Raw genomic sequence first — 15,227 nt, 5'->3', positions numbered from 1 at the left:
ATTAAAATTAGAGGTTGTCTAACTCATTCCTTTATCTTTACGAAGGGCTGCATTTAAAATGTCTCAGCAAGAGAAACATCTGCCTTTTTTGTTGTAAAATCCCAGGAAAGAAGATAATTTAATAAGCCCATTCTCTCTTGCTGTGTGAATTATTCACAGTTTGTTTATCCTATACAAGTCAAAGCACAGGTGATTTGCTATTTTAATTAAGTCTCCAAGGGATCTGAACAGTGATACCAAAGGAAAACACTGCCATTAGAGCTCATCCTCAAAATCAATTCCACACTCTCAGGTGGGGAGAGAAATGGCACCCAAGTTTCATTCCCTACAGCTTAGTTCTAAAAGTTACTTATCTAGTGGGTTGGGGGTAGTCTTAAGAATCAAAGAAATAGGTAATTTTCGTATTTCTTGAGCCATGGGCGAGGAAAGCATACTCCAGGTCCACCTACATATTTGCTTAGGGTTTGTAAAAAAAAAAAAAAAAAAAAAAAAGAGGACCATCCTCTTTCCACAGCATGGAAGAAAACAGTGCCTACTCTGAGACCAGGCAGTTCTTGGCTCCTCACTGGCTGCCGTCATGATTATTTGGCCTATATTTCCAGCTCTAAATAGGGCTTCCAGAAATAGTACTGTTTATGCACTGAGAGTTGTGAGCAGAAAAGCTGGAGCTCTCACATATGAGAAGCCAACAGCTAGCACCTTAGAGCTGTTAAAATGTTCTAAATACAATAGGAGTAAATTTTAAAGGTTTGGAAGGCACAGGAGACCTCAAGGATCTCCAAAACAACCATGGCTCAGCTTAGGAGTTAAATATTATCAGGTGAATGTTGCATGTGCAAGATCTAGAAATCTCTCAAATACTTGCCTTCTGAGAAGTTTACTGTGGCTGCTTTTTCTCCCATCTTACCTACAAATCCTAGGACTGAAAGAAGTGATGGAGGTGACCACAACAAAGGGGACACAATGGACAGAGATACTGGAGGGCTTTGGCTGAGATCCACAGAGGAGCTGAACTGCACAACCTTTGGGGCAAGGGCTTACTTACCTTGTGGGATGCTCCCTTGTGCTGGGCCACACGCTTTGTATTCTTGCAGCACTGTGTAGCAGACAACTCTGCTACCCGAACCTGCCCATCACGGGCACACATGGCCAGGGTGGAATCGCCACTGTTAGGAAGGAACTTGGCCTGGGATGTTAAGAATAAAAAAAGGGACAAGAGAAATTTAAGAGGTGAATTTGAGAGGGGAAAACATGATGACAACCCCAAATCATCCGCTTTTGCTACACAACAGCTGGAAACTTAGACCTCCTGCTCTATACAGTTGGCTCAAGTCCAATTTCTTCCAAGGGTTAAAGGAGAGGAAAAGAAAAAATTTCTGATATGAGAGGATTTCTGTTGATTTTGGAAGGCTGAACTGGTATGAGTGCTCAGGTAAACTAGGACTATACCCAGTAAGAAAGAAAGGTAAGGGAAAAAGGAGAAAATCTTCCTTGATTCAGGAAGTAAACATAAACTTGCTACAAAGAAAAAGGAAACTAGAAGGGATATTGGGGAAGGAAAGAGAACATGCTTAGAGATAAATGGCTAGTACCATATGATGGATGGGGCTGGTAAGTAAAACTTCCAGAGAATAACAATATTAACAGTATTTATCAAACGTTTATTAAGTACCAGGCATGGTTCTAACTGCTTAGCTTCTACTGTTAGTTAATCCTCATAACCCTGTATGTTATTAGCCCTATACTATAGGTAAATAAACTGAAGACAGAGGTTAAATAAACTTGCCCAAGATCACACAGCTAGTTAAGGGGTTGGACCAAGATTTAAACTCAACTAGACTGGTTCAAGAGCCTCTGCTCTTGTATTATAATGCCTCCTAGCACGGCGTTTAGTGCCTTCCTGATGATTTCCAAGCATCCTTCCTATTATAATGAGGCTTCTAACAGTCTCTGTGCTCAATGAAACAAAAGGGTGCCATGAGTCTTTCAGTGTATTTAACTCCTCTAAGTCATTATGGGAGCCAAGGAAGGACCGAGTCCTGATATCTAATTCCTACCACAACTCACTATCACTCCTACTCCAGGCAGCAGCTCAGGTTTGTCTAACTCGTGCCTGATTTTCTCAGTTGCCAATCTGCTCCCTCGCCTCACCTGGAAGACATTGCTTTTGTGGCCGCTCTCAAAGTCCAATACTGGCTGTCGCCGCACCCAGTCCCAAACCACCACTTTCAGGTCATCGCTGCCACTGGCCAGCCAGGTGCCGCGCTGGTTAAAGTGCAGGGTATTAACACAACCAGTATGGCCCTCAAGCCCATGCTGCAGGCGGAAACGCTGCACAAAGACTCTTGCCCCACAAGCCTCGTACACAAAGCGGGCACTTGAACCCAGCTCCCGCTCCCGAAGGGCAGGAAGGGCTTGCCAGCGAGGTCGGGGCAGGACTGACGTCTCTGAGGACACCCAGTCCTCCAGGGCCCGCTCATCATCTGATGAGTCCTGGTCACGGTTGGCCCGCTTGCGCTGTACACGACGACGAGGATGCTCTTCTTCCTCCTCTTCTTCATCCTCTTCTTCCTCTGAGCGGTCATGGACTTGGTTTTCATCATTGATGGAGTAATGGCCAGTGTCCTCCATGCTGTCAGAGTCCTTGTCTTCACCTGAGCTCTCTGTATCTGTGCCTCGACTTTCTGTGCTGGTGCGGTTGGGGCCACCATCATCCCCGGTCAAGCTCAAGCTCAGGTCTGAGGCCTCCACTTCAATGCCTGAGGATGTCTCCCTCCCCTCCTCAGCACCAGACATCTCCTCTGGACTGCTAGACAGGCTTCCTGCATGTTAGTGAGGAATAGGTAGGTGAGGGGGAAAAATAAGGAAATAAGATGGTGACCAAAAGGATTCCCACTCCTTAGTCTAAAAAAATCATCACACCAAAAGACCCAGAAACCAACTTTGGTCAAAATGTTTTCATTACATATGCTTATAAACAGTACCTTCTGAGACGGAATCTTGAAAAGATTAAAACCAAAGTCACACACAAATAAAGAACTGCAGGACAACCAAAGATTATAATAAATTCTCAAGAAGCAAAGCACTGGCAGATTTTATAAAAGTATGCCTGATACAACTACCTTAGGCTCTATTTTGCTAGATGGGCATCCATTAGTTATAACACATAATGAAGCTGAACATAAGAAAAAAGAACAGCCATCCCTGGGCCTCCCTGGTGGCACAGTGGTTAAGAATCCGCCTGCCAATGCAGGGGACACAGGTTAAAGCCCTGGTCCAGGAAGATCCCACATGCCGTGTAGCAACTAAGCCCTTGTGCCACAAGTACTGAGCCTGCGCTCCAGAGCCCACGAGCCACAACTACAAACCCGCACGCTGCAACTACTGAAGCCCATGTGCCTAGAGCCCATGCTCTGCAACGAGAAGCCACCCAATGAGAAGCCCGTGTGCCGCAACAAACAGCAGCCCCCGCTTGCCACAACTAGAGAAAAGCCCGCACGCAGCAACAAAGACCCAATGCAGCCAAAAATAAAAATAAATAAATTTTAAAAAAAGAACGGCCACCCCCAGGAAGAGTTGGACTATTTACCACTTCGAGAAAGCACCACTACCTCCCACCTCTTAAACCCTACAGTTTCTTCCCCCGAGGTTTTAAAATCCACTAAGAATCCAGAAGGAAGTGCAAGGGACAAGTGGAAATTGTGACCATTTGAATGGCTTCTTGCTCTCTTTTTTGCTGATAAATGTATTCCGCCTTACTTCCATTAATTTAATAATCGTAATACTAGTTTTAGATATAGGAATTCTAGTGAGACAAAGTTTTAACAGGAAGCATAAATAAAATTGATAAAAAGCAGGGCTACTACAGCAGGACCTGAAAAGAAAAGTTCATATTCTAGGTCTGCCATATTGGTAGTTATAAAATAACTGGGTCACTTTGAGCAATATAATCCCCAAAATTAGATACTGAATTCTCCTATCTAACAGCCAAATCATATTCTAGTGAGCACTTTGGCAATGTTCTAGGGTCAAAAGGACCACAACTTCCAAACTAAGGTCAAGATGTAAAGAAAGGAAGGGGGTGAATAAGGATTTTAAACCTGCTCCTGGCCTCCTTTCCTCAGATGACAATAAATTTTATCTTGCCAGAAGTAAAGGCTATTAGGTAGGAAAGGCTGACCAGCTATGTGTGACTGATATAAGCTATTCAACTCCAATATCACATTGATGTTTAAGGATTCAAAATGGGAATATCTTCTTGCTTAGTCATCTGAATTAGGGCAGTAATTTCTGAAGATCTTTGAAGCAATGGAACTTCTTTTCAATGAACTCTTAGGCAAAGCCCAATAAAGAAAACAGATAAACAATACACACACTTTTGGTTCAAGCAGTGACAGAAGGTTGGGAGACACACAAACAGCTCTTTTCAAAAAGCACCTCAACTAAGAGCACAGTGTGAAAACGACTAGGAACTGGAAGAAAAAGGGGGAAAGTGCAGCAATTTGCTCCCAGGAACTACATTTGCTGAGGCTGCTGTATATGCTGAGAAAGATTAATAATTGTGGTTTTTGAAATGAAATTGGGTTTGAGATTGGGAGTGGTGAGAAGGGATAAAATGTCACACCCAGCACTTCTGTGAAGAAGAAAAAAAAATGAAACATCAAAACTCCTAGCATTTATTGTTAAAATTAAGATGACTTTGGGGGCCTTACCACATTAAGATAAGGGCCAGAGCATATCACAAGCTCAGCAAGAGGACACTAACAGTCAATGACCAAGATAATAGCTACGGGTTGGCAAATTTTTCCTGTAAAGGGCCAGATAATAAAAAGTTTAGGCTTCTAAACTTTGGACCCTATGGATGTATGGCACAACTACTCAACTCCACTGCTGTAGCACAAAAGTAACCATAAATACTATGTAAATAAATGCAGCATGACTGAGTTCCAGTAAACTACAAGAACAGCAGCCCACAGGCCTGGGGATTTAGCCTGCAGGCCATAATTTGCCAATCCCTGATCTAGCTAATGGCCAAACTCCAAATCAATTGTATACCTCCAACCCCTCTAGAATCCTGTGCCTTTCAACTAAGCCCAGTGAAAAATCTGAATCACTCTCCTTTACAGAAGATAAATGAACACCAGTGGTAAGAAAAGAACAAAGGGACAGTAAAACAGCATGCTGAAAATCTCCCTTTCCCTTACTCACTTCATTGCTCTACCAAACACGTCAACTAGAATTTAGACGATAATCTTAACCTACAAGGTGCTGAGGAATGCTGAACACTATGCTGCCCAACTATATCCATTTGAAGGATCTTCTCTAGTTTGGAAGTTGGCTCAGAGTGGATGCACTGGTCAAATAACCCAGGTAGTAGCTATACTCTACCAGAATCATGATATTCTGCCTTCAAATCTGCCGTAGACCCAGTGATTTAATACTTGGTAGCACTGGTGGAAGGAAGGAAAGGAAGCAGGGAGGGAGGGAGGGAGGAAGGGAGGGAAGGAGGGAAAGAAAGAAAGGAAGGAAAGGAAAAAAAGGAAGAAAGAGAAGAAAAGAAAAAGAAAGAAAAAAGCCCCAATTGCAGCTATTTATAACTTCATCTCTTAGCTAATATCTCTACTGAACTATGATCTACCATGAAAAGAGACCTCTCCTTATAACTGGGGAGCCTTGCCTTCCCAACAACTCCCTTGGTTCCACCACCAATTGGATCTTCTTTTTCTCCTTTATTAACAGCATCTCTTAGGTTTTGTCCACCCTTACAAAATTCCAAACCACTTGACCTCTTAGAGGGACAACTCTATTATTGATCTTCTGAAAACAATCAGATAAAAGCTGAAGGAGCAAAAGTACCAGGTAGTCCAAGGTGTTTCCTGTGTAGTTTCCTACACTCAAAACAACACAGGAAGAGTTCATTCTTAGGAAAGATTTCCTTCCCTCCACTAAAATTCAGGTCTCCACTCTCTTTGCGGGAGAAGAACCTCAGTCGATAGCAAAAATAGCTTCACCTTCATTATGGCCCCTTACCATTAGCTAAGTCTGTTTTGCCATCTGTGCTGCTCCCTTTGCTGGACATCTTGAATGATGTTTACTGCAGCCAGCCTGGATCGAGAAGAGTAAGAAAATGAAACAATTAGGAAGCAAACTGGGAAAGATGATAAAAGGCACCAGGAGATTTAACAATGTACAGCCTTTGTCATTTTTACAAAATTGATTTTTTTGTGTGTTCTCAGCAGGACTTCTCAGCTGCTGAAAATTATGCCAGATATTATCCCCCCATGTCTAAATTCCATAAAGAGACATATCTTTGGGAGGCTAACTGCCATCTCTTCTCACTGAGTAACTGGCAGTGATTTTTCAGATGGGAAAGAAGGAGCTGAAATAAATCCTGGAACAGCAGGTCTATATCAAGTGACATGTATTACAAGCAAGCAGAGTCTTAACTCAATACAAAAAGCTAGCTTCAGCACTACCCTCTAAGGCAAAAAGCTTCTGTTGTAAATAATCATCGTATGTATCCACAAACTCTATGAAACACTTGTCTTCACAACATGAAGAAGAAGGTCAGACTCTGAATATCATTTCACACACAGAACAGCAGAGGTAGAAGAAACTGAGCTCTTGGCCTAACAGCCTGAGCTTTATGGTCATTCAGATGCTTAGCTTCAAACATACAGGCACAGATATTAACTAAGGATTATAAGAAGCAGAGTCAAATTAGAACTCAGGAGTATCCTACCCCTAAAAAAGAACCTAAAAGGTCTTTTCTTCCCTTTTATGACTAGTAAGTCAGTCACCAAGTGCAAAGCTGGAGAAGAAAGTGCAACATTTCCATTAAAACCATCTCAGTCCATTTCATAAAATGGCAAACACTATTTCACCTAGTTCCACCAACTTTCACCAGGTTTGTCTGTTTAGCAAAGCCCTAACTAGGAGTCGGGGTACCTAGCTTTATTCCTTTTATACCACTATAATACAGTCATTATTTTTTCAGGGCCTCACTCCCACCTCAAGCAAAGTCCAAAGAGCAAAGAATAATATTATTCAGACCAGAAATTTGTTAAGCCCTTTCAGTGCCTTGGACAAAAGGCACTGAAAAGACAAAGTATGATTATGACTCCACTCCTTGTACCCAGGCACACTGGCCTCTAATCTTTCAACAGTCCTTTCATTCCCATAACAATTATCCCAGAAGCAGCTCCATCCTTATCTTTACCCCCTTCTCTCCTCTACAAAAATCCAAGTTGCTTCAAAAAAAATTTTTTTTAAGTTTCCTCTGCCAAGAGACAGCTTCCCAAAGCTTGCTCACATTAGGCCAGGGTGGGGGAGTAGACATAATGCAAGAGCAGGACTGAGGCTGAGTTTGAGGGAGGGACACCTGGAAGGGTGATGATGAAAGACAATGCCAACAAAAAACAGATTTGTGAAGCCACATAAAGAAAAACAGTGCAGAGCTGTTTGCAGAGCAGGCTGTTTTCCTCCTCCTACTTCAATGATGTATTTTTGTACAGCATTCCTCACACAACACTTGTTTTTTTCCTCTCAGTAGTCCCTGTTTATATTCTTTAGTAGCTCAGCAATATCTTCTTCCTCACCTAGGGCTTAAATTAATTACATTAACTGCAAAAGTTCTATGAAGCAGGGAAAACAACTGTACTACTTTAAGATTAAAAACTAAGGTCATAGGCATACCTTATGGTCAACTGAGAAGAGAACTGATGTTTTCTCACCTCCAGAATCAAAACTGTCAACCACACCATACTTCCCATCTCACTGTTATCCACTCCTAGCGAAGAAGTATTGAGCAGCTCCAGAGACCCCTTCTCAAAGCTGAATCTCATCAACTTCTACAGAAGCCCAGACTGCCTGAACTTTAGACTCATAGTGGCTCTAGAAAACACATTTGCTGGGCAGGAGGCGTCAAATGCCTAATGCTTACCTAGCTCTGAGAACCACTTCTCAGAAAAGGAGAGCCATGAGGTTGAACCTATACCCAGAGGTTGTAAAGCTCATCTTCTGGGAAATTGGTTTAAGGTTCTTACAAAAAGCGATCTTTTCTTTGAGGAAAAAAGTTGACAGAATTTATTCCTAAATTCAGAAACAGAATAAAACCTGTGAATGCTTACGTCAACTCTGTTTAATCACCAAGCTGATAGGCAGAGAGCTTCTAAAAGTCACATTTTAGGGGCCACAGAGTTTAGTAAAATTAGTGCTATGCTGAAAATTGGAAGTCCAGGGTTCTAATACCATCTAAGTTATTAACAAACTTTGTGATGTGACCTTGGATGTGCTACTTAATCTTCTCTGGGCTTCATTTTCTTCTTTTGTAAAACAGTATTAGTAATTCCAGAGGTGGTACAGTTAAGCAAAATTTTATGTTAAAACTTCTGCAGAAGGACACTCTTAGAGCAGTGATCTCAAAACTGATTATGAACTTCTATCAGTGAAAACTTTGAGCATGAACCCACATTTAATCAATTCACATTAAATATTAAGCTTGATTTTTCTAGAAAAAAACTTAAAATTTCAACATTCCCTCCCTATACACCACTGGATCATCTTCCATATCCCTTGGAGTACATACATTCCCATTTTGGGGGACCACGTCTCTAAAAAGCCAAGAAACACCGATGACATTGATAAAATACAATTACTTTGGGGATGAGTTATTATCGTATAAATGTCTGTCAAAATGAAGAAACTTAAAACCATCTCAATTCTGGGGTAGAAATTAGAGTAAGTGCCCAAATTAAAGCAGGCTAAGGTGCTATGACTGTGCCCTAGGTCTTAATTAAGTATAGGAGTCACTCTAGAATTTCTTCCATCACCAAAGAATACAACCTTATTTTATAATCTGAGGTAGGGACCATATCTGACCCAAACTTAAATTACCTTCTTCACTCTTTAATGCACTCCATTCCCAACAAATCCACTGTTTTTACCTTGATCAATTTCCATGTAAAATCCAGTCCAGAGCAAACCAATCTGAGCTTGGAAGAGCTGATGAGCTCACTGCCCCAGGTAGCTGGGGGAGTTTAATTAGATTAGCTCTACTGCCTGTACTCTAAAAATAACCATAACCCCTGCCAAAGTGAAGGTTAAAGAGTAAACTATTGGAGGATGGGGAAAAAAGACCCAGGTGTCATTTTAATTTCTATCTAAGAATTCCAGTGACCTAGATTCCTCCTTTCTTAATAAGAAAAAGGCCTTAAATTTTAAACCAAATACGTGACAAAATATTAACTACAAGTCAAGCAGAGGGGGAGTTACAACACGATGTAAGAGTACTTTGTGGAAGAGGCACCAAACATCTCTTATTTAAAACCAGTTGGGCTGCTTTCTTATCCTAATATTGATGAAAGATTTATACAAGAAACCAGGTATACTAGAACAACAGGACATCCAAATTTAAAAAAAACTCGACTTGGACATTGTACAATATACAAAAAGTAACTCAAAATGGATCATAGACCTAAATGTAAAAGCTAAAACAATACAACTTCCAGAAGAAAAACAAAATAGATAATCTTTGTGACATCAGGTTAGGCAAATATTTCTTGTTTTTTTGGCCATACCGTGAGGCATGTGGGATCTTAAGTCCCTTGACCAGGAAACGAACACGCGCCCCCGGCATTAGAAGTAGAGAGTTTTAACCACTGGACCACCGGGGAAGTCCCCTAGGCAAGTATTTCTTAAGATATAATGCAAAAAAGCACAAACCATGAAAAAAACAATTAATTAACTGGACATATCAAAATTAAAAATCTAGTCTTCAAGAGACACTTAAAAAAACGAAAAGACAAGCAATGAACTAGAAGAAAATATCTGCAAAAGACATATTTGAGGGCTTCCCTGGTGGCGCAGTGGTTGAGAGTCCGCCTGCCGATGCAGGGGACGCGGGTTCGTGCCCTGGTCCGGGAAGATCCCACATGCCGCGGAGCGCCTGGGCCCGTGAGTCATGGCCGCTGAACCTGCACGTCCGGAGCCTGTGCTCCGCGACGGGAGAGGCCACAACAGTGAGAGGCCCGCGTACCGCAAAAAAACAAAACAAAACATATTTGACAGCGATCGGAATATATTTAAAATCTCTCACAACTAAATAACAATCACTTGAAAAAGATGATCAGCATTATTAGTCATTAGGAAAATAAAACTTAAAAACCACAATGAGAATCCTCTACACACCTATTAGAAGTTAAAACTTTTTTAATAATAATAATGAAAGTATACTTTATCAAGTGCTAACAAGGAGTAGAGCAATGAATGTCTCACACACTGCTCAGAGGAAGGTAAAACGGTAGCTAGTCACTTCGGAAAACAGTTTGGCAGCTTTTTTTTTATAAAGTTAAACATACACTTACCATACAACCCAGGAATCCTACCCAGGTATGTACTCAAGAAAAATGAAACTATATATCCACCTAAAAATCTAAATGTCAATGTTTTAGTGGCTTTACTTAGATCCATCACAAACTAAAAACAAGTGGTTTTCAGCCAGGTCATGGACAAAAAAATTGTGGTCCATCACACAATGAACTACTGACATATACAGCAACATGAATGGATCGCAAATGTGTTATGCTAAGTGAAAGAAGCAAGACTCAAACAGCTACATAATATGACTCCATTTGTAGAACGTTCCAGAAAAGATAAACTATAGGGACAGAGAGCAAATCAGTCATTGCTGGGATTTGGGGAAAAGGAACTAACTACAAACAGTCATGAGAAAACTTTCTGGAATGATTAAAATGTTCTATGCCTCCATCACGGTGGTGTTACATGACTATGCATTTGTGAGAATCCAAAGAATGGGTCAGTGAAACAAAAGGTAAATTTTACTGTATGTAAATTATCAATCAATCAATCAATCTGGCCAGAAAAGAGAATGAGAGAGTGGGGGGAGGGGGGGAGAGAATCATGCAAAGTGTTAAATGACAGATACAACCCAACAATTAAAAATACTAGATTCCATGGGGAGGGTGGGAGGGAGGGAGATGCATGAGGGAAGGGATGTGGGAACAGATGTATATGTATGACTGATTCACTTTGTTATAAAGCAGAAACTAATTAAAAAAATAAAAAAAGAAAAAAAAGAAAAAAAAGAAAAAAAAATACTAGATTCTCAAGCCTGTGACTATTAATAGAAGTTAGCTAACACTGGTCAATAGGCCACAATAAATGAGAGCAAAATGTCCAGTCTTCTTGCTTGAAAATTAAAATGTGGAAGAATTTTTGCTGCAAACAAAGCTGCCTTATCAGAACCACATTAAAGGCAAGATGAATCCTGAACTCATAAAAAGTCTTCAACCCTACTGTCTAGGTGACAACTAAGAATATCAGAAGCTTAAAGTAGTCCAAAGTAGTTCTAACGGTTGTACTATTAATTTGTATACATATGCTTTTTATTTTTATTTTTAAAATTTCTCTCAAGTTCATTTTAACTCCTTTGGACTCTAGGGTCTATGGAAACTGGTATGATAACTCTACCTTACCTCAGGTTCAATGGAAACATCAACTTGTAAATAATATTTCTGTCCTTGATCCCTTTACTAAGACCTGAACTCATGCTCAGTGAGTTCCCTTGAGTTACATAATCTCAGCATTCTCTTGGGTCAGTCCAGCTGGGTCAGTCCAGCTGCCTCGTTTGGCATGTCTCATTCTGCAACTGAAGTGCCCAACTCTCTTACACAGACACCCATGTTTAAATGAGACAAGGTTTCAGAATTTCCTCTTAAAGTGAAAGGTGATGGTAGAAACTACTTCAATTATTAGTAAGACATATCTGAGAGCCACACAATCCCTGGTTCCTCTTGGGAGGACAGATGTCCCACACCACTCATGACTGAACAGCTGTTCAGGGTTGATCTCCATCCAAAGTACAAATTTGCTTTTCAGTCTTAGGTCCCACAGTCCATCTGGAATCAACCAGTCCTATTTTTCTCCAGCCCCAGGTTTTGCTTTTAAGCTGAAATGGCTCAATTTAAATTCATTCTCCTTACCTTACTGTTTTTCTACTTCACAATAAACACTTCTCCAAGCCAACTTTCCCAACTCCGGCTGCCAGCCCCACTCTAATAGTACAGTGTTTATTAATCAGACAGAGAACTTCAGACACTGAATTCAAAGGATGACCCCAAGGAAACTGAAATTCATACTACATGAACATGTGTACAGGGGGGCAGGCCTTTAGTTCTGGGCTACTCTCTATTAAAGTACTCGGAGGAGTTAAATATACTACACTGTCTCCTCTGGTAAGCGGGACAGAGGAGCAGCAACTATAAATGTTTCTGGATCAGGGAAATTAATCTCTATTCCTATCTTGCAGAAGATGTAACAGCACTGGGTAACCCAACTGTATAGCAGCTCTAGCCTCCCTTTTTAATCTAAATTATAGGCCTCTGGCACCACCCAGTGGCCCATTTGTACAGAGACGTGCTAGTAATGCAACAATGTACAAGGCAATACAGGATCTACAAATATAAATAAGGCAGTCATAATACCTTTTGTAGCCAATAAGCAATTAGAAAAACAGGTATACAACTATGATACAAGAGACACAAGTGTCAGTACCATTTAAAAAAAAAAAAAGGACTTTCCTAGCAGTCCAGTGGTTACGACTCAGCTCTTTCACTCCCATGGCCCGGGTTCAATCCCTAGTCAGGGAGCTAAGATACTGAAAGCCAAGTGGCGTAGCCAAAAAAGGAAAAAAGAAAGAAAACATGAACAGAATGTTGTTGTAGTTCAACAGAGTAAAGGATTATGTTTAGTCAGGGAGAAAGGAAAAGCTTCCATGGAGAAATTAGCTTTTAAACTGGACTTTGAATGAAGGAGAGGATTTCAATGGGTAGAACTGAGGAAGCTATTCCATCAGGAACACCATGAGAAAAGACATGGAAGATGAAAAACCTGATTATGTTCAACAAAATACATGGGTAGTCTGGCTTGGCTAGATGCTGGGGTACAGTTCATTAGTTAAGAAGTACAGTAGGGCTTCCCTGGTGGTGCAGTGGTTGAGAGTCCGCCTGCCGATGCAGGGGACGCGGGTTCGTGCCCCGGTCCAGGAAGATCCCACATGTCGCGGAGTGGCTGGGCCCGTGAGCCATGGCCACTGGGCCTGCGCGTGCGGAGCCTGTGCTCCGCAATGGGAGAGGCCACAGCAGTAGAAGGGGTGTGTGTGTGTGTGTGTGTGTATGTGTGTGATCAGGAAGATTTTGTTAAGGATAGTAAGATGGACTGAAATGTACAGTTGCCAAAGTTAAGAAGCAATGAGACCCTGTCTTAGGCTGATGGCAGAGGAAATTAAAAGAATGGGGTCAACGTGTGAAACACTGTAGAGGCAGAATTGATAGAATTTGGCTCAATGAGCAGTAACAAAGCTCAAAAAAGACAAGTTTGAGTCTGGGTGCACAGAGGAAATCAAGTACCATAAACGAGAGACTGGCATGTGGGGGGAAGAGAGGAATTTGATTTTGATTATGTTTAAAATCCAACTTGACATGTCAGGAAAGTAAGTGGAAAATCAATGTATGTCTGAAATCTGAGAAATAAATTAGGGCCAGAGATACAGGCTTGAGAATTATTTGTACAGATAAGCTTCAAAATCAAATCCCTTGTAAATTATACCTCACTAAAAAAACAAAACAAATAAATTAAGGACTCAAGAAAGGAAAAAAATCTTGGGGAATACCTACCCTTGGAAAAAAGAAAGAGGGAGAGAAATGCTCAGGGAAGTTGAAAGAGTAACAGTTTTAAATGACCTGGAAGTCAAGAGACGAAAAGGTTTCAAGAAAGTGGGGATGGTTCTTGTTTCAGATGCTACAGAGTACAGAAAGGTGCAAACTGAGAAAAGGCTGTAAGACTCAGAACTGCTTTTCCATGGAATTACCTCAGGAATTGAGTGAGAATGCTGGTTTTCTCCCTATTCAAGTATCATAAAATAAAAGGATTCAGCTATCTCTTCAGTTAAGTCCATTAAAATTATTTCCATAAAAAACTTATTAGGCTACCAATTAATCATAACCTGAGACCCATGTTTAAACAATTCAAAAATGTGTTCATTCATATTGTCATTTGGACAGACCTTTTATACTTTAAATACACTTTTTTAAGAAGTACTGATGGACTTCCCTGGTGGCACAGTGGTTAAGAATCCGCCTGCCAATGCAGGGAATACGGGTTTGAGCCCCAGTCCAGGAAGATCCCACATGCCACAACTAAGCCCATTCACCACAACTACTGAGCCTGTATGCCACAACTACTGAAGCCTGCGTGCCTAGAGCCCATGCTCTGCAACAAGAGAAGCCACCGCAATGAGAAGCCTGTGCACCACAACGAAGAGTAGCCCCCGCTCGCCACAACTAGAGAAAGCCCACGCGCAGCAACGAACACCCAACACAGCCAAAAATAAACAATAAATTAATTTTTAAAAAAAGTACTGAACTCTACCTTTCAGCTCAATTTGCTTCATCACTTGGCATTGAAGAGCCCTGTTTTTTTTTGTTTGCTTGTTTGTTTGTTTTGCGGTACACGGGCCTCTCACTGCTGTGGCCTCTCCCATTGTGGAGCACAGGCTCCGGACGCGCAGGCTCACGGGCCCAGCCGCTCCGCGGCATGTGGGATCCTCCCAGACCGGGGCATGAACCTGCGTCCCCTGCATCGGCAGGCGGACTCTCAACCACTGGGCCACCAGGGAAGCCCTAGCCCTGGTTTTTAAAGACAGCATATGGTATAATGGAAAGAAAAGGGCTTTGGTGTCCGTCAGACCTCAGTTTGAATTCTACTTCAACCACCTACCCTTCAGTTTGTTTCTTCTTTTGTAAAATGGGGCAATATCATAACCCTGAAGGAGCTGGTTTAGAGGATTAAACACAACATTTGCAACTGGCTGTCTGTACGTGATAGGCATTTATATTATTCTTCTAGCTTCTCATCTCTGATTCCAGACTGCATTTCCTAGAGAAGCCTGGGCTTCTTCATCACTCAACAATGATCCTCCAAACATTGTACACAAATCAACACACAGTTCCAAGTCTATGAAATCTGCTTACCTACTCTCACTGGCCTTTTAAAGAATTCAGAGAACTCTGTTAATACCTTCTTTTGAGCACATTCATGTTCTATGAACTGGCGTAAAGCAATATACACAGGAGCCCACAGCATAAGTCTCTTTAAGTCTTCTGCCTTTCTAAGGTTCAGAAGATAGCCAAGATGAGAACTTCAAAGCA

General features: G+C 41.4%; 1 protein-coding gene across 4 annotated transcripts in view; it reads right to left on the bottom strand.

Moving 5' to 3' along the window:
* DCAF8 (DDB1 and CUL4 associated factor 8) overlaps positions 1-15,227 on the bottom strand; it is a 45,533-nt gene that overhangs the window by 24,321 nt on the left and 5,985 nt on the right. For all 4 annotated transcript variants that reach the window (XM_081223793.1, XM_081223792.1, XM_081223791.1 and 1 more), the window contains 3 exons: positions 6,031-6,105; positions 2,152-2,822; positions 1,046-1,186 (listed from right to left, as the gene is read on the bottom strand). In XM_081223793.1, coding sequence (XP_081079919.1) covers positions 1,046-1,186; positions 2,152-2,822; positions 6,031-6,079 — 861 coding nt within the window. In that variant the 5' untranslated portion in view covers positions 6,080-6,105. The remainder of the gene's footprint in view (positions 1-1,045; positions 1,187-2,151; positions 2,823-6,030; positions 6,106-15,227) is intronic.

This window comes from Mesoplodon bidens (genome assembly GCF_964165515.1).
Source record: "Mesoplodon bidens genome assembly, chromosome: 2".
Taxonomy (NCBI): Eukaryota; Metazoa; Chordata; class Mammalia; order Artiodactyla; family Ziphiidae; genus Mesoplodon; species Mesoplodon bidens.
This window is presented reverse-complemented; position numbering and strand designations above follow the sequence as displayed.